This window comes from Osmerus mordax, chromosome 1 (assembly GCF_038355195.1).
Source record: "Osmerus mordax isolate fOsmMor3 chromosome 1, fOsmMor3.pri, whole genome shotgun sequence".
NCBI lineage: Eukaryota > Metazoa > Chordata > Actinopteri > Osmeriformes > Osmeridae > Osmerus > Osmerus mordax.
This window is the reverse complement of record NC_090050.1, coordinates 21,873,850-21,890,806: the sequence shown is the minus strand read 5'-3', so window position 1 is coordinate 21,890,806 and position 16,957 is coordinate 21,873,850. Positions and strand designations below refer to the sequence as shown.

Genomic DNA, 16,957 nt, shown 5'->3' with positions numbered 1-16,957 from the left:
AAAATATATATTGGAAATGTTGGTTTCAGGGCAGACTTAAACTACGAAATAGTTCTATCAGAATATAGATTTTTTTTTTTTTGGTATAATAAATACCTCTCCTTGTTAGCACGCAGGCAGTAACGCCTATGTCTATTTCTTTGGGTCCTTTGATCCAAAATGTTAGAGCTACGCAGTCAGAACAGCAATGGAGTCGAATAGTGTGCTTCAACAAGAATGAAACTGAAACATGACAGGTCAGATGTTATGTTTGTATCAAAATGATTTCAAATACGGATCATCTGGCCACAGAATATTACATTCGAAATAGGGCAGTTCGGTACTAGAATGCTTCCCAGTGTGGGTTAGCTAGCTAAAGCGAAAGCTAACTTGTCGTTGGCACTAGCCAACCAAGACAAGTTAGCTTACGACACGTTAGCTGTTTTGTGGGAATGATTTAGTTGTAAAACAGAGACAAGTAGTAAAGTGCGTGTGTTACTAGGGGTATTAATTGACAGTAATTTATTTGTTTAGCCTATCCACTGAAACTAGCTAGTCTAGTTAGATATATACACAGTGAGGTTGATCGTTTCGAGGACAACTATACTGTACTTGGTAATTACGCTATATCAAATCTAGCCTAGTTAGCTAGCTGGCTAGGTTAGGTGCTTGTAGTTTAGTTAGTTAGCCAGTGCTAACCAATGGCTGCACGCAACCATTAACGTTACTAAATTTGACGATTTGACATAGGATTTTGCTGTGTCCAGTTCTGAATATAGTGTACGATGTATTTTTAGTTGTACAGCTTTAATGCTTGGTCTTCAGGCCTAATCACGATCCTTTGTTTCCTCCTGTACCGTCCTCTCCCCAGACCTAACCTGATGGTAACCCTCTCCAGCCAGCTTCAGAAACGCCACAGCGGAGGTTAGGCCTCCAGTCTGAGCACAGTGCCCTCCACCCAGACATCATGTACTGCCTGCAGTGGTTGCTCCCAGTCCTCCTGATCCCCAAGCCCCTGAACCCCGCCCTCTGGTTCAACCACTCCATGTTCATGGGGTTCTACCTACTAAGCTTCCTGTTGGAGAGGAAACCCTGCACCATCTGTGCCTTGGTGTTCCTGGCCGCACTCTTCCTCATCTGCTACAGCTGCTGGGGGAACTGCTTCCTGTATCACTGCCACGACACAGTACTGCCGGACTCCGCACACGACCCCAGCATTGTGGGCACCTAAGACGGATGGATGGGGGAAAGGGGGGGTGGAGGGGGTGGCCTCACACACATGCGCGTACACTCACTCTAAACACACACTAGGAGAGCACACGGACCCTGGACAATCTGTAACTAGGCTGTGAATCCCCCCCACCCTTATACACCAGAGACTGTGTTCTCATGTCGCTACCAAGGCTTCTCCTTCTTTAGGTCCCGCCCACAGCCCCACTCCTGCTGTTTTGAGTGAATGCCCCCTTCCTGCCGCTTCACATCCGTTTGCATGGTGTGCCTCTTAAGTTTTCATACGTCATGTTCATACACGTATTTTAATTAAGTGTGCAGAAGGTTTTTCCAAAGGGTAGAAAATCGATTGTTGAGTATGTTTGTACGTATGAGTGATGACTAGTGTATGATTGTTTTGTATGTAAAAGCTGAACATCAGTGTGGTATTCAGTAGCAGGTGGAATAGGTCATGGTGGCTCGTACCCTCAGTGTTGCCACCTACAGGTTGGAGGAGGAGAGAGATCTATCTGTGAAGCGGCACCCTTCAACTGAAACAATTGTGACCCTGTGTCCTTCGCCTGCCACGACCTTGCTGAGCAGCACTGCTGTCTGCTGTTCATTTAATAAAGGTGGATCGTCTGATGTGTGTTCTAGGAGTCGTCTCCTCTGCCTGCAGGGCAGGGAGCTCCGGGATCTAACGTGCCCACTGCCCGGTCATATCATTCTGGATTGGCAGTGTTCAAAAACATGCAGGTTCATTGAGGGGCATCTGTGCTACCTGACAGATCTAGAAAATGATCAGCCACCAGTACTGGAAGACTTGTCAGTGGTAGATCTCGAAAGATATTCTTGACATGGTGTTCTTGTACATGGTTCTAAGGAGCTGAGCGGTTTAACTGGTGTTCCAGCCCCACATGAGAATTCTCTGAACTTCTCATGTTCCAGACAGGACTATTTTAGTAAGATGTGATCATAGGATATTGGCCCATGATATTATTTGTGGGATGCAAAAGCTGGACATGTTCAGAATCTACTGGCATCAGGACTGTTCTTGTGTTTGTGTTAAAGTTTTAAAAGAAAATGTGGATGGAATGTTCATGGGTTATTGTTTACTCAGCCTTCCCTACAGTGTGACCCCACACCTCCATAATGTCACTAAAACCAGTCAACTACAATCCTCCTTTCTTCATAAAATACAGGTGACGGTGAAACCAACCAAATCATTGTAAGAATGCTGTTCAGTATTTCTGTGTTTGGACGCTGTAGCTGTTGATATGTTTGTTTGATCATTAAAGATATGAGTAGTTGAGTGTGAATCTGCCCACCTGCACCATTCAGGACGTCACCTGGGGGAGATAAATGGGACTTAAAATTCACGGGAAATTTGTTAACCCTTGTGTTATCTTCGGGTCATTCTGACCCATCAGTCATTGTGACCCACCGTCGTATTGCGACAAATTTACCTCATACAAAAACAAAGTGAAGCATTTTCTTTTAACTGTCGGGCTGTCTCAGACCCCCCACATTGGAATGGTTAAAAGAAAATTATTTTTATTTGTTTTTGTATTGGGTAAACACAACGATGGTTCGTTATGAACCTTTGGGTCATGTGACCCGAAGGCAGCACAAGGGTTAAATGTCATGAACATATATTTTATTACAAACCCTTATCTCTACACAACATTATGTACATTACCTTTGAATAATTGTATCTATAATTCACATACTGGAAACATATAGGATCATACCATACACTTAAATATATTCATAAATATGTCATCAGACATGGAGCTAGTAATGGTTATATCAGTTCCTGTGAGGTTTGATATGTGATCGTGGCTGTGTCACAGACAACTTGAGACTGCTGCAGGGTTGGAAAATGACCAGCAGAGGGCACGCCACCATTCAATTTCTCGTCTTATATGTGTCTGACCCCTCTTTCTCAACAGCATGGTGATCTATGGAGTAGTGGTCTACAGAATGGTGATCTCCGTGTGCTGGTTCTGGTAGGCTTCCTCCTGAAGCTCACAGTAGATCTGATCCATCCTCTGGAACGCCTGGTGGCCCTTCTTACCTGGAACACAGCAGAGATCATCATGAACATCTGCTCAGTCCCCTGACAGACGAGGCCTATGTAGGCCAGGTATTCCTGGCCACAGTTCCACAGCTGGTCCTGATCCTCAGGTTGATAGTTACCGAAGGACAGGACTGTCTCCCTGGCTGCGCTGCGAAGGTCCTCATCTGATGACCGCCACAGCTCTGCTATCTGGTCCACGCTCTCCGTCGCCTGCCGCAGGTACACACACACACCAAAAGTTCTGGTTTTGTTGGAGTTAAGAGCCAGATCAAAGGTTGGGTTTAGAGTACATGGTGAAGAAAGAGGAAGATGATGAAGGGTGCTCACCTTGAGGCATTTGAGGGCCAGACATGCAGCCTGCTGAAGCTGGACCTCCCCGCTGCTCAGTGTGTCTGTGTAGAACACCACAGCCTAGAAACACAAGGAGAGAACACCTTCAAACACCCAGAACCAACTCGGAGATAGATGATACTAGATACAGGAGTCAGAGAGTCACGGTTGGCCTTTGCCGTCTGATTGCACCAGAGAGCAGGTCTACCTAAACCAGCCGGGCCACACAGCTGATGGGTGGATGACTTCTAGCTGATAGTGGAGTTCTGACAGTGGGTCTGATGTACCTTGGTCCTGAAGGCCTTGCACCCAGCGGTGCGGCTGAGACAGGAGGCCGCAGCCCGGCACACCTTGTGGTTGCTGTCGGTCTGCAGGCTCGCCAGGACGCGAAGCGTGGAGCCCAGGGGGAGGAGCTCGGCGAGGCGCCTCCCTCGGAGCTTCGCCAGCACCCTCCTCCTCTTGGGACTCTGCAGGGCGGAGACCAGGTACACTAGCACACACAGACACGCACACCACGCAGTGAGTTATCAACACCAGGGACTGGTGAAGAATGCCAGTGGAAGATTCTGCAGACAGTGAGAATAGGATTGTCAGAGGTGGTGTGCTTGTGGGTGGTCAGTACCTTCTTTAGAGAGGAGAGAGATGTGCTCCCCCATGTCTTGGATTCCCCAGCGGCGGAGATAGGTTGACAGCTGGAAAATGGTGACTCTGTCTGGGCTAGAAGATGGCCGGAGGCTGGGGACCATTCTGGAACTGGTCTGGACCTGCTGTAGCAGCTGGGTCAACACTAGAGAGGAGAGGAGAGGGTAAGAGAAGTTGTCCGTCGCCCATCGCTGTCATAAAACATCATAATGAACAGACATGCTCTATTCAATGGAGGCCTTTGTGATAGCAGCCAGGCCTATGCCAAGGTAACAGGCAAGCAGCTGCTGTCTGTTTACTCAGCATCCATCTATCTGCAAGTGACTTAATGATAGTTTACCTGCATGGGGCTGCTTACCTGTGTAGGAATAGGGTTAGGTAACCCTAACCTTGTTTTTAGGGTTAGGGTTAGGACTACAGGTACCCTCTCATCCTACGACAGGGATAGGGTGAGGTGTGGTAGCAGGTCCAAGTGGGATTAGGGTCACAGCTAACTATAACCCTAATCCCAAACCTAAAAACAGGGTCAGGGTAGGGATTGGGGTTGGGCTAAGGCTAACCTTAAGTCTCGGCCTACGAGAAAGGTCAGGGGAGGTCTGGTAGCAGGGTCAGACAAACGATCAAGGTCACGGCAATCTAGAACTCTAACCCTAACCCTAAAAACAGGGTCAGGGCTAGGGTGAGGAATAGAGTTGGGTCCTGTACCTGCATGTGGCTGCCCAGGTTGCTTGGCCTTCACCCTGTGTGTGTAGCGCTTCCTCAGGGTCTGCAGGAAGCTGTCTGCAGCGCAGCAGAAGGGAGAGCCTCCGCACGTGCACTCCTCCCAGAACATCTGCAGCTCCCGTCCTCTCTGAGCCAGGGGGAGCACTGGAGGGGGGCGGGCGAGGAGGGAGAACAGGGGAGAAAAGGAGGAGGAACCACGCTTGTCATGAAGAGAACGATGGATGATGATTATTAGGAAGGCACGGCAAGAACCTGCTCTCGATAGCAAGTTGAACAAGCTCAGGTCTCACCGTTGTTGGCAGAGATGGGGTTGGTCTCCTCCAGCAGCAGGCGGCTGATGTTCTCCAGGACACTGGCCTGGTGGGAAGCCTCCTCCAGGACCTCCCTCTGAACCACAGCACACTCCGACCCCTGCAGTGCCTGGGGCAAAGGTCAGAGGCAGCAGGGGCGAGCAAAATGGACGGCAGAGCCGGAGAAGCACAGAGAGGAGGAACGGGGGGTCAGAAGGGGTAGGAGAAAGAAGGTGATCATTTATTGGCTGTGTGTTGAAAAGACTTCTGAAATGGCCAAAGCTAATGTGTTGAGAAACACCTCTACCTCCAGCAGCACAGTGCAAATGTCAAGGTGAGTCTCCAACGTCTGGTCCAAACTCCAGTTCCCAGAAGTCAGTGGGACAACCCCAAGCTCCTCTGCTGATTGGCTTTCATGAGACAGAAGCCCCAGGCTCCGTAGAGTGGTCTTCTGAAACGAGTTGATTCTATTGGACCAGAAAAACTATGATGAGGTGACTCAATTGGACCAGATCAATTATGATAACTCATCACTCAATCAGATTAGACAAGAGGGACATCTTTCTTCCATACGAATGTTTCAAATTACATTTGAAGCATAACTCGTCGTGACCCTGACCTACCCAATGTCTTTTAGACGTATGCTGCCCAAACAGGACGTTTCATCATCGGCATTGAAGTCGGTGGACAGAAAGTCAAAACTTTCCATAACTTCCTCCACGGCCAGCGTCTCCTCTGACGACGTCTTCAGCAGAGACAGGTCATTCTGGAGGACACACACACACACTCAGTGTTCAGAGCAGAACCACTTCTCTGGCCACTCCTAACGTATCCAGAATGTTCTCTCACCTTCAGGATGGTGCTGAGGTGCAGTAGTTGGGCCTCCAGAAGTCGGAGCTCCTTCTCTGAGCTGCTCCGCTCTTGGAGAACCACCTCCAGGCCCCCCACCAGACCCCCCAGCCTCAGTGCCAGGTCTCGCCTCTGGGCCCTGCTCCCTACTGCTGGTTGGCTGGGGGCGGAGGTTGGGTCCAGGGCTGGGGTAGGGGGCAGTTCAAGCTGCTGAACAGACCCCTCCTAAAAGAAGGAGTAAATTGTATAAAAAGTAGATCAGTGTTAGCTCCCTTCCCAGCATTACCTCCAGATTAGCACACGTCAAGCTCTTTACCAGTCTTATCTTGCTGTCCATCCCTGGGTCCATGTCGTAACCAGGGCTGGGGTCTGGGCTGAGGTTGGGGATAGTATTGGGGTCTGGGCTGGAGCCTCCGTCCTGCCTGATCAGGTCTGGGGTGCTGTACCTCTGCATGGCCACCAGGGGATCTTTTGAGCTCTGCCCTGGGGTGGATGGGCCTGTGTCTGGGTCTGAGGTGGTCCAGTCCTCCTTCCCCGTCTCCTCCCCTGCCTCCTCCTCCTCCCCCAGGGATATATTTGTCCGACTGCCCCCCAGGCTGGGGCCGTAGCTGGGGGTTGGGGGGCATCTGTGGGGGAGGGGGCTGGGGGCGGGGGTGGAGGTTAGGGTGGGAGTGGCTGACGTATCTGCCAGGTAGCTGAGTAAGGAAACACCCCGAGACCTCCCCTTCGGCACGATGGGGAAGGAGCTTTCAGGATCCTGCATCTGGCGCACCATGGACTAGGGAGAGGGAGGTGAGGGAGGGAGGGAGGGAGGGAGGGAGGGAGGGAGGGAGGGAGGGAGGGAGGGAGGGAGGGAGGGAGGGAGGGAGGGAGGGAGAGAGTGAGTGACATGTGGTCATCCTCAGGTGTCTAATGTGCTGCATCCTAACCTAAACATCTGGACACACATTCCTTTCTTTTGAGGCCCCTCACATGCATGCTTTGTGTGTATGTGTATTTATCTGTGTGCAACTCACTGTGAAGTATTTTGGTCATCTGTGAGTATGTGTGTGTGTGTGTGCGTGTAGGGCGGGGGGTTATGCTTGTGTGCATTAATGTGTTTGTATGTGTATGTTACTCACTATTAAGTATATGATTTATAGTTAAGCGTATGTGGATGTGTGTCTGTTTCTCTGTGGGTGTAGCTGAGTGTGTGATTTGTGTGTGTGTGTGTGTGTGTGTATGTATATGTGTGTGTGTGTATTTATGTGTTTATGTGTGTGTAAGTCACCATGAAGTATTTCTCGGTGAAGCTGGGGGTGTTGGGGGCGCTCCAGCTGTACATGGAGTTCTTCCTGCTGGGGAGAGACTGTCTGCTGGGGGAGGTGCTCACAGGCTTCACCTCTCTGCTGTCAAACGGACTGGAACACACACACACAGAAGCACAGAGAGACAGAGAGAGAGACAGGGAGACGGAGAGAGACAGAGAGGGAGAGAGACAGAGGGAGAGGGACAGACAGTGGGAGAGACAGAGATAGAGACAGAGAGTTAGCCTGATAAATGATTTAAACCTAGGAATGGCCTAAACCAGTCTCCTGCCATAAGTGGTGAACACACAGAGAAACCAACCCAACGATCAATTCAAAATTCTAATTTCCACCTCAAATCTCAGTAAGCTGGGCAGGACCGGGAGAGACAACTTGAAATGCCCAACACCTGGGCCCAGTAATGTGATCCACAGCATGTAAGCACACAGCCCTGAGCATGTGTGTGTGTGTGTATGTGCATGTGTGTATGTGTGTGTGTGTGTGTGTGTATGTAAATGCATGCATGCATGTGTGTGTGTGTATGTGGGTGGGTACGTGTGATCAGCTGTTCTTCCACAGCTGGGCTGTGTTAGCGTTACAGTACTGGAAACAGACAGGGGCGTTGAGGGTCTGGTATGTCTCTCCCCCTCTCTGTCCTCCCTCTCTCTCTCTCTCTCTCTCTCTCTCTCTCTCTCTCTCTCTCTCTCTCTCTCTCTCTCTCTCTCTCTCTCTCTCTCTCTCTCTCTCTCTCTCTCTCTCTCTCTCTCTCTCTCTCTCTCTCTCTCTCTCTCTCCTCTCTGTCCTCCCTCTCTCTCTCTCCCCCTCTCTGTCCTCCCTCTCTCTCCTCTCTGTCCTCCTTCTCTCTCTCTCTCTCTCTCTCTCTCTCTCTCTCTCTCTCTCTCTCTCTCTCAGTATGGAATGAACAGAGCAAGAAGAAAAATGCCTCAATTATCCCAATAATCCGCGAAAGTAACAGCTGCAAATATCGTTCTGTATGACTCATCAGATCCTGCACCCCCGACCCCCTGGTCTGGCTGCCTTTGAGAGATGACCAGGAGGGTTTAGATGTTAGTGTGCGGGTTAATCAGTGTGCTCGTACTTCCAGAGCACCTCCAGTTGCAGCTTGACGGTCCCCAGCTCTGTGACATCCACCACCATCAGTTGAGGACTCACCAGGAAGAAGTCCGCGCTCGCACACGTTACCATGCCGACCAGCAGCGAGCCCAGCCCCTTTACTTCAGTCACCTGAGTACGAGCAGCATGCATACAAACAAACATTTACATTTACATTTAGTCATTTAGCAGACGCTCTTATCCAGAGCGACTTACAGTCTGTACAGGGACATTCCCCCGAGGCAAGTAGGGTGAAGTGCCTTGCCCAAGGACACAACATCATTTGGCACGGCCAACTGGCAACCTTCAGATGACCAGCCCGATTCCCTAACCGCTCAGCCAACTGACTCCCAAACAAACACAAAAATACTGTACACATACATAGACACAGGTTGTCATCAGTTTGCATTGACTAGGTTGTCTTTGATGAGAAGGGATGTTTGCTGAGGTATTTGTGTGCCAATTAGTGTGTCCATGTTGCAGAGATAGTATACTACTTGGAACTATACTACTACCTGCGAGTAGTATGTGTGTGTGTGTGTGTGTGTGTGTGTGTGGGTGTGTGTGTGTGTGTGGTGGGGGGGGGGGGGGGTTTGTGTGTGTGAGGATTTCTATGGCCTGGGTTTCACCTTAATCTCAAAGTTCTGATGTATACAGGGGAGGAAGACCATCTCCTCTTCCTCCCAGGACTGACGATCATCTGCCTGGATCTTCCCCCGAATCCTCCAGCGCTGTCGACCCAGACGCACCACTACCTGCTCACACAGGGCTAACTACCGTGAACTACTACTACCAGTCACTAACTACCCATCACTAACTGCCCCATAACCAGAGAGGTTCACCTCATACAGTTAAACAGTGGACTAGAATAATTCGGTTCAATTTACACACAAAGTCTGTAGATAGTCCAGCATCATTTGTAGTGGTACTGTGTATAGTGGGCCATGGGCCATGGTAGATCAGCTCACCTCATACTGGTCTCCGGGACATAGTCTGGCAAAGCCAATCAGTCCTGCAATATAAACATTTCAGAGGAATGTGAAGTTTAATGTACTATGTGATGTAACATGTTCCATAACAGTGGCTGGGGATCTGGGCCATATGCTCAAAACAAGGTCTTGTGATAGGATCAAATCTATGCAACTCTTCACATGTTACTATATCATGTGCCCAGAACACGCAATTCTATCTGTGTTCTACAACATCCAGCTCTATCCTGTGTTCTAGAACATGCAGCTGAATCCTGTGTTCTGCTATACCTTTCATCTTGATGTGCAGCTCTCCCAGCAGAATCTCCAGCTCCCCCTCCATCACTGCCATGTCCTGAACAGAGACGAGGAGGAGAAGTGGGACAGACAGACAGAGACAGAGGGAGATTTCTGATGTGTACTGGTTTGTAGCAGTGTGTTGTTATGAAACAGGGGTGTTTTGGGGTCCGGTGTAGCTGTGCAGGTGTGTAGATATGTGTTGTGGTGTTAAGACAGTGGTATTTAGGAGTGTATAGTGGTTTGTAGATGTGTGTTGTGGCGTGTAGGAGTGTGTAGTGCGTGTGTATCACCTGCAGACTGTGTCTGTGGTTACGGTTGAGTTCCAGCAGACTGTCTCTGGAGGCTCGAGAGGATGGGGAGAGGGAGAAGGCTCTCTTCATGTTGACGGCTCCCTCGCAGAGACGTCTCTGAAGGCAGTAGGTCTCATACAGCTCCTCCACCTTCAGGAGGACACAGCAGCCAGTACGTCACCTCAGAGAGCCGTCACACCAAACGTCTACATGAGAGGAGCTGGGGCTACTGACCAGCGTGACACCCCAGAGACGTGCAACCCGTGCAACCCGCCCTCTTCAGGGGATTCAGAACGCGGCGGCCCGCCTGGTCTACAATCTACCCAGACGCTCCCATGTTACCCCGCTCCTCATCTCTCTCCACTGGCTACCTATCATGGCCCGTATCAGATTCAAGACCCTGGTATTGACCTTCCGAGCAGTGAACGGGACTGCACCCGTCTACATCAAGTCTCTCCTGCAGCCTTACACCCCCACCCGCCACCTACGGTCTTCTTCAGACAACCGCCTGGTGGTCCCACCGCTCAAGACCGCCCGGTCCCAACACAAGCTCTTCTCCTGTCTGGCCCCCCAGTGGTGGAATCAACTCCCCACCTCCATCAGAGACACTGACTGTCTCTCCACCTTCAAGAAAAGGCTCAAGACGCACTTGTTCCGGGAGTACAACGGTACTTAGGAACGGTTCGCTTGACCCGATGTTAGTTTCCTCAAGGATCACAATGACTCTTGCTTAGAGACTTGTTGCTCTTGTGGTTAGTGGTAACTGATTTAAATTTTTGGTTCTCGCTGTGATATATTGTTTTATTACTGTTGCTTGCTTTTTCCCACAGGTACACTTGCACTTATAGCTGTTCATGTTGTTTGGTTGTGACTTGTTTAACTACATGCTCTTATGGTTCTTCCCTTTGGCACTTACTTTGGTTGTTCACAATGTGTGCTTCATGTTTTGGCTACTCGCAATGTTTTTTGGCTATCTTGTTGTTATGATCAGTGACCTATGCACTTTGTAAAGCTCTCTCTTGGAAGTCGCTTTGGATAAAAGCGTCTGCTAAATGAATAAATGTAATAAATGTAGAGACCTCCAGCTCTCTGGCCCCTCAGTTTCCAGTGGCTGAAGGTTAGGGTGTACCACGGGTGTTGGGTGAAGGATGTGCAGTGTGGGGGGTGGTTACCTTGCTGATGTGGAACTCCAGTCTGCGGATGAACCTCTCCTGGGCCCTGATCTCCTGACAGAGAGAAGCATCCCAGCATTTTACGGTTAGGAAATGAGAACTGAAACTGGGAAAAGACCGGAAGGACGTGCTGTTGGCCGATGTGTTGTACCTACCTTCTCCAGGTCATACAGGAAAGCCTGAGAACAAAGGATGTCATGTTATCTCACCACACTCACTTTGGCTAGATCCAGATCATGATGTTTATCATTCAACAGCATGGCAGATGGTGCTCTCACCAGTCTGGAGTTTCTCTTGGTGTCTCTCTGCTGGGCGAACAGGAAGTCCATCTCAGCCTGATGCTCCTCCAGGTATTCTCTGAGGACCACACAGACTCCATGAAGTTACTAATCACCATGAAGTTACTAATCACCATGAAGTTACTAATCACCATGAAGAGGCTAATCACCAACATGAGGATAATGCTGATTGCCATGAATATGAATATGCAATACGTATGCTGTACATGAGTCAGTATGTGCAGTAGACAGGGTTAAGTGATGACGTAACACGTACTTCAGTCCCTTGCGCAGAGCCTGGAAGATCCTCTCCACCTGCTCTGGCTGTTGGCCATAGACTCTTCCGTGGCCCAGTGAGAGGTGCATCCTGGGATGTCGGCCTGAGGAGGCCTTGGACCTGAGGGAGCTACGCACTGAAGAAGTCCTGTGTGGGGGAAACATGTCACTTGTGACACATGTCACCTGTGCCCTCCAGGATGTGTGTCTGGCGTTGAAGTATACGAAAATCAGATCTAACACCCAGTTCTGCAGATTTCATGTGCTAGATATCTCTCCCTGTAAGCTACCTTCAGGGAGGCAGGGAGACAAGGATGCCGGGGGAGAGGGAGGTAGGGAGGGAAGGAGGCAGGGAGGCAGATGGTCAGAGGTCCTCATGTTTCTTCATTATGATATCGTAAGGCTGGGAGACAAGAGCTACACATGATGTCATACACACACACACACTATTTCAAAACTTCAAAGCTTCAGTATGAAGACACATGAGGACCACTGACGCTCACCCTGACCTTGACCTCTGACCTCTGCCCTTCAAAAGAATAGGCTGCTTCAGTTTCCACTCTTCGTCCCTCCCCCTCCACGATCCCCCCTGTCTCTCCCACCCCTCCCTCTGTTTAGAGCAGGAAGCGCATTCCAGGGTTGGGTTCCTGCGTTATTTACTTGACAGTCCTGCGTTCCAGTAGGGTCAGGGTTCAATCAAGGGTTTATGCTCAGTAGAGGGGGCATTAAACTGAAGGAGCTCTATTCAACAGACTGTGACCTTTGACCACAAAAATATCCTCTTGGCCTAACGTTAGATGTCTGGGCTTGGTGATTGGATCACCATGGCAACTCACCGCTGGCGTCCAGTCAGGGCGCTGAACCCTGTGAAGGATCGACTCCTCTGGACCACACACTCCTCCGCCGGGACCTCAAATCTCAGCTTCACGGACATCCCCCTCTCCTGTCTGACAGACACCGCACAGACACACGCACACACACACACACACACGCACGCACACACGCACGCACGCACACACGCACGCACGCACGCACACACACACACACACACACACACACACGCACGCACGCACGCACGCACACACACACACACACACACACACACAGGGGTCAGAACCACCAGAGCTTTCCCCATCCCTCAGCGTAAACCAGACACTCAGTCTGTCTGCTTTCAGGGTTAAACTGAAGTTGGTCAAGGTGATAAAGTGTCAGCGAGTGTGTGTGTATTTGTGAAAGAGAGAGAGACAGATGGGTAAATGTTTACTCCACCATCTAAACATACATGATCCTGGGGAGACATTAACACAGATCTATGTGGCCTTAAGAGCCCCTGCCAGTTACAAACACACACCCAAACACAGAGACAGGAAGCTTGTCCCACTGAAGCTTGTCAGTCTAATGATGTAGACAGCACACTCTTAATAGCACATGGCTCTTCTCTCCAACCAGCAGCTGGTGAACACTAATCCAGAGATTGACTGGAGTAACCAGGGTCATATCTTCATCAATGCTGGTTTGTGTCTGAGTGTGTGTATGGCTGCATTCCTCATACAGAGGGGCTACAGTAGACCAGCTCTGCCTCAGGGTCCTGCTTTGATAGACCCCTCACCAGCTGTAACCAGCCCTCACCAGCTCTAACCATGCAGCTCTAACCAGCCCTCACCATATCTAACCAGCTCTAACCAGCTCTAACCAGCCCTCACCAGCTCTAACCAGCTCTAACCAGCCCTCACCATATCTAACCAGCTCTAACCAGCCCTCTTCAGCTCTAACCAGCTCTAACCCTAACCCTCACCAGATCTAACCAGCTCTAACCAGCTCTAACCAGCCCTCTTCAGCTCTAACCAACTCTAACCAGCTAACTGGTTCTATCCAACCCTCAGTTTTCTGCACTGTAGACTAAATCCGATCCAGTGAGGTTTTTTATAGAGAGGCTTCCTCAGTCTGAGTAACCAGCAAATGGCATTCTGTCAGCGTTGGGGGTAGGGGGGGTGGGGGGTAAGGGGGGGTGGAGGGGTTCAGGGTTGTCTGGAATGGGCCAAGCTAACGAAGTGGGGGAGGGCAGCATAGCTGTTCACCCAGGGGACATTAGTCATGAAGGACCTTTGACTTCAAGCAATACTTGCACACACCCTACACAGACACACACACACACACATTACCGTGCTCCACGCTGCTCAGAAGGAGCGCACTGTGTGTGTTAAAAGTGTGCGTGAGACCAGACCCAGTATCGTGTGTTCTCAGAGGACGATACAGTGGGTCAGGGTTGACTGACACATAAAGGGGAACATGGGGGGGGGGATAAAGGGGTGGAGGGATGGAGGCTGGGAGGCTGCGGAGGGGAAACTACACTCCAGAGGACTGGTGTGTGCTCTGGGAGGTGGGGGGGGGATAAAGGGGTGGAGGGATGGAGGCTGGGAGGCTGCGGAGGGGAAACTACACTCCAGAGGACTGGTGTGTGCTCTGGGAGGCTGCGGAGGGGAAACTACACTCCAGAGGACTGGTGTGTGCTCTGGGAGGTGGGGGGGGACTACACTCCAGAGGACTGGTGTGTGCTCTGGGAGGTGGGGGGGGGGAAACTACACTCCAGAGGACTGGTGTGTGCTCTGGGAGGCTGCGGAGGGGAAACTACACTCCAGAGGACTGGTGTGTGCTCTGGGAGGCTGCGGAGGGGAAACTACACTCCAGAGGACTGGTGTGTGCTCTGGGAGGCTGCGGAGGGGAAACTACACTCCAGAGGACTGGTGTGTGCTCTGGGAGGTGGGGGGGGACTACACTCCAGAGGACTGGTGTGTGCTCTGGGAGGCTGCGGAGGGGAAACTACACTCCAGAGGACTGGTGTGTGCTCTGGGAGGTGGGGGGGGACTACAGTGTTCCATCCCCTGTTTGTGTGTGGAGGCATGTTTTGCTGAGCAGACTGGCGAAGAAAAGGGGGGAGAGAAAGAAAGAGGAGAGAAGGAAAGAGGAGAGAAGGAAAGAGGAGAGAAGGAAAGAGGAGAGAAGGAAAGAGGAGAGAAGGAAAGGGGGCCAACAGGAGAAACAGATAGAAGCTCTTTCTCCACATGGTGGCTACATCCTCTGAGCAGTGACAGGACATTGTCACGTTCCTCTGGAACATTCACTGCCTGACAAAAGTCTGGCGGTCCCATCAATCAGAGCATTGGCGTCTGGTCAGAAAAGGTCTTCACCAATGAAACCACACCGTTAAAACGCTATAAAAAGAAGGTTGGTGTGGCTTCCCCAGACATTCAGAACGCACAGAGCCCACCACTGAGAGAAAGGAGAGAAAGGAAGAGAGGGAGAGAGAATGTACGGAGAGAATGAGAGTGCATGTGGAAGGGGGGGTGGGCAAAATCAGTTCCTTGTGTTTCAGTCTCACATAGGCTTGTGTACGTTAGGGAGGTACAGGGGTGTGTGTGTGTGTGTGTTTACGAGGGAGACCCTCATGGTGAGCAGCTGACACGTCCACAACCAGACCCTCAGAGTTCCCCTCCAACACCTCCAGGTCAGGGGCCACTGGTCAACGACCACCCTCCAGCCCTCCATCCAGCCTTCCATCCAGCCCTCCATCCAGCCCTCCATCCAGCCCTCCATCCAGCCCTCCATCCAGCCCTCCATCCATCCAGAACTGGTGGTCTTAACCAGCTTGTAACGAGTGGGCCCACCATGTGAACAAACTGTAAACTTTGGTGCTAATTCCGAAACCTGACACCAACTGAGTCTTTATCACTGAGCACAGACACACCCCTTTAAAGAGCTTGTTAGGAAAAGGAGAATGTCTCGTTCCCTTTCAATGGTTCCGATATACACACATGCGTTGGTGATCAACCTGAGTGCTCAGTAGAGTTCAAGTGGAGAAGAAGCTTAAAAGCATAATTTGGAGTGACTGGGATTCCAAACAGGTTGTTGATGTTGTGGAGGGGTATAAATCTGCTTCAGGTGGTCTGTCGCTTTTATGGAGGCTACAGATGCTTTCTCCAGATGGTTTGAATATTTCAATGTTCAGTTTTCCAGTCTGGTGATAATGCCCCCCTCCCCCTCCCTCTGTTCCCTACCTCTCTGATGATCTATGAACTGTGTCTTAATATGACACACATGCCTTTCATTTCTGCATCATCATCAGCATCATTCTTGGTGAGTCTGAACCTACCACCATTTTAATCCTGTAGAATAGTCTCTTATCTATGACACCTCTGCCTCAAACCTCATCTACTGCATGTCCCCCTGCCCTCACCTCCCTCCCTCAGCTCCCTCACCTCCCTCACCTCCCTCACCTCCCTCCCTCAGCTCCCTCACCTCCCTCACCTCCCTCACCTCCCTCACCTCCCTCCCTCACCTCCCTCACCTCCCTCACCTCCCTCCCTCAGCTCCCTCACCTCCCTCACCTCCCTCCCTCAGCTCCCTCACCTCCCTCACCTCCCTCACCTCCCTCACCTCCCTCACCTCCCTCCCTCAGCTCCCTCACCTCCCTCACCTCCCTCACCTCCCTCCCTCAGCTCCCTCACCGCCCTCACCTCCCTCAGCTCCCTCACCTCCCTCACCTCCCTCACCTCCCTCCCTCAGCTCCCTCACCTCCCTCACCTCCCTCCCTCACCTCCATCACCTCCCTCACCTCCCTCACCTCCCTCAGCTCCCTCACCTCCCTCACCTCCCTCCCTCCCTCACCTCCCTCACCTCCCTCACCTCCCTCAGCTCCCTCACCTCCCTCACCTCCCTCACCTCCCTCAGCTCCCTCCCTTACCTCGCTCCCACACCTTTCTCACCTTCCTCACCTCCCTCCCTCCCTCACCCTCATCAGCGGTCCTTAGAACATCAGGCTGCCTTCACGAGAGATTCAGAAGCAGAGCAGAGAGGAACACAGATCCTCCTTCAGTATAAATATGAAAGGCTTTGCTTGCTGAGTTAGCATGTGAAAAATTGCTTAGGGATCCACGTAGGTGTATGGGGGGTGAATGTGACAGGATGTGTGTGTGTGTTTAGACAGTTGCTTAGGGATTTCGTTTTGATAGACTCTCCTGACTCTGTGAAAAAGACCTGGAAAAGAGATCTGACTGTGGCGAGTGTGTGCGTGTGTGTTACTGAGTTGCTTAGAGACATTGCTTGTCTTGGCATGATTTGTGTGTTTTGGAGCGTGTGTGTCTGCATGAATGTGCGTTTGCGCACTTATAAAGT

General features: G+C 50.9%; 2 protein-coding genes across 4 annotated transcripts in view; one reads left to right on the top strand and one right to left on the bottom strand.

Annotated features, from left to right (window-relative positions):
- Positions 1 to 161: 161 nt before the first annotated feature.
- On the top strand, positions 162 to 2,507 carry blcap (bladder cancer associated protein). Its single transcript, XM_067235036.1, has 2 exons — positions 162 to 236; positions 851 to 2,507. Exon 2 carries the CDS (start codon positions 947 to 949, stop codon positions 1,208 to 1,210), a length of 264 nt encoding a protein of 87 aa, XP_067091137.1. The 5' UTR covers positions 162 to 236; positions 851 to 946; the 3' UTR covers positions 1,211 to 2,507.
- A 71-nt stretch (positions 2,508 to 2,578) lies between these two features.
- The window catches only part of ripor3 (RIPOR family member 3), an 18,362-nt gene continuing 3,983 nt past the window's right edge, over positions 2,579 to 16,957 (bottom strand). Inside the window, exons 3-24 of one of the 3 annotated variants that reach the window (XM_067235007.1) lie at positions 12,622 to 12,732; positions 11,787 to 11,933; positions 11,510 to 11,588; positions 11,387 to 11,410; positions 11,232 to 11,285; positions 10,060 to 10,209; positions 9,761 to 9,824; positions 9,470 to 9,513; positions 9,131 to 9,256; positions 8,488 to 8,633; positions 7,373 to 7,502; positions 6,419 to 6,880; positions 6,103 to 6,327; positions 5,877 to 6,019; positions 5,561 to 5,720; positions 5,254 to 5,383; positions 4,946 to 5,107; positions 4,221 to 4,385; positions 3,886 to 4,088; positions 3,596 to 3,679; positions 3,388 to 3,478; positions 2,579 to 3,265 (exon numbers count right to left, since the gene is read on the bottom strand). In XM_067235007.1, coding sequence (XP_067091108.1) covers positions 3,165 to 3,265; positions 3,388 to 3,478; positions 3,596 to 3,679; positions 3,886 to 4,088; positions 4,221 to 4,385; positions 4,946 to 5,107; positions 5,254 to 5,383; positions 5,561 to 5,720; positions 5,877 to 6,019; positions 6,103 to 6,327; positions 6,419 to 6,880; positions 7,373 to 7,502; positions 8,488 to 8,633; positions 9,131 to 9,256; positions 9,470 to 9,513; positions 9,761 to 9,824; positions 10,060 to 10,209; positions 11,232 to 11,285; positions 11,387 to 11,410; positions 11,510 to 11,588; positions 11,787 to 11,933; positions 12,622 to 12,719 — 2,988 coding nt within the window. In that variant the 5' untranslated portion in view covers positions 12,720 to 12,732 and the 3' untranslated portion in view covers positions 2,579 to 3,164. Of the gene's footprint in view, positions 3,266 to 3,387; positions 3,479 to 3,595; positions 3,680 to 3,806; positions 4,089 to 4,220; positions 4,386 to 4,945; positions 5,108 to 5,253; positions 5,384 to 5,560; positions 5,721 to 5,876; positions 6,020 to 6,102; positions 6,328 to 6,418; positions 6,881 to 7,372; positions 7,503 to 8,487; positions 8,634 to 9,130; positions 9,257 to 9,469; positions 9,514 to 9,760; positions 9,825 to 10,059; positions 10,210 to 11,231; positions 11,286 to 11,386; positions 11,411 to 11,509; positions 11,589 to 11,786; positions 11,934 to 12,621; positions 12,733 to 16,957 lie in introns of those variants that run through there. The other 2 variants (XM_067235016.1, XM_067235024.1) reach the window with 2 other exon arrangements.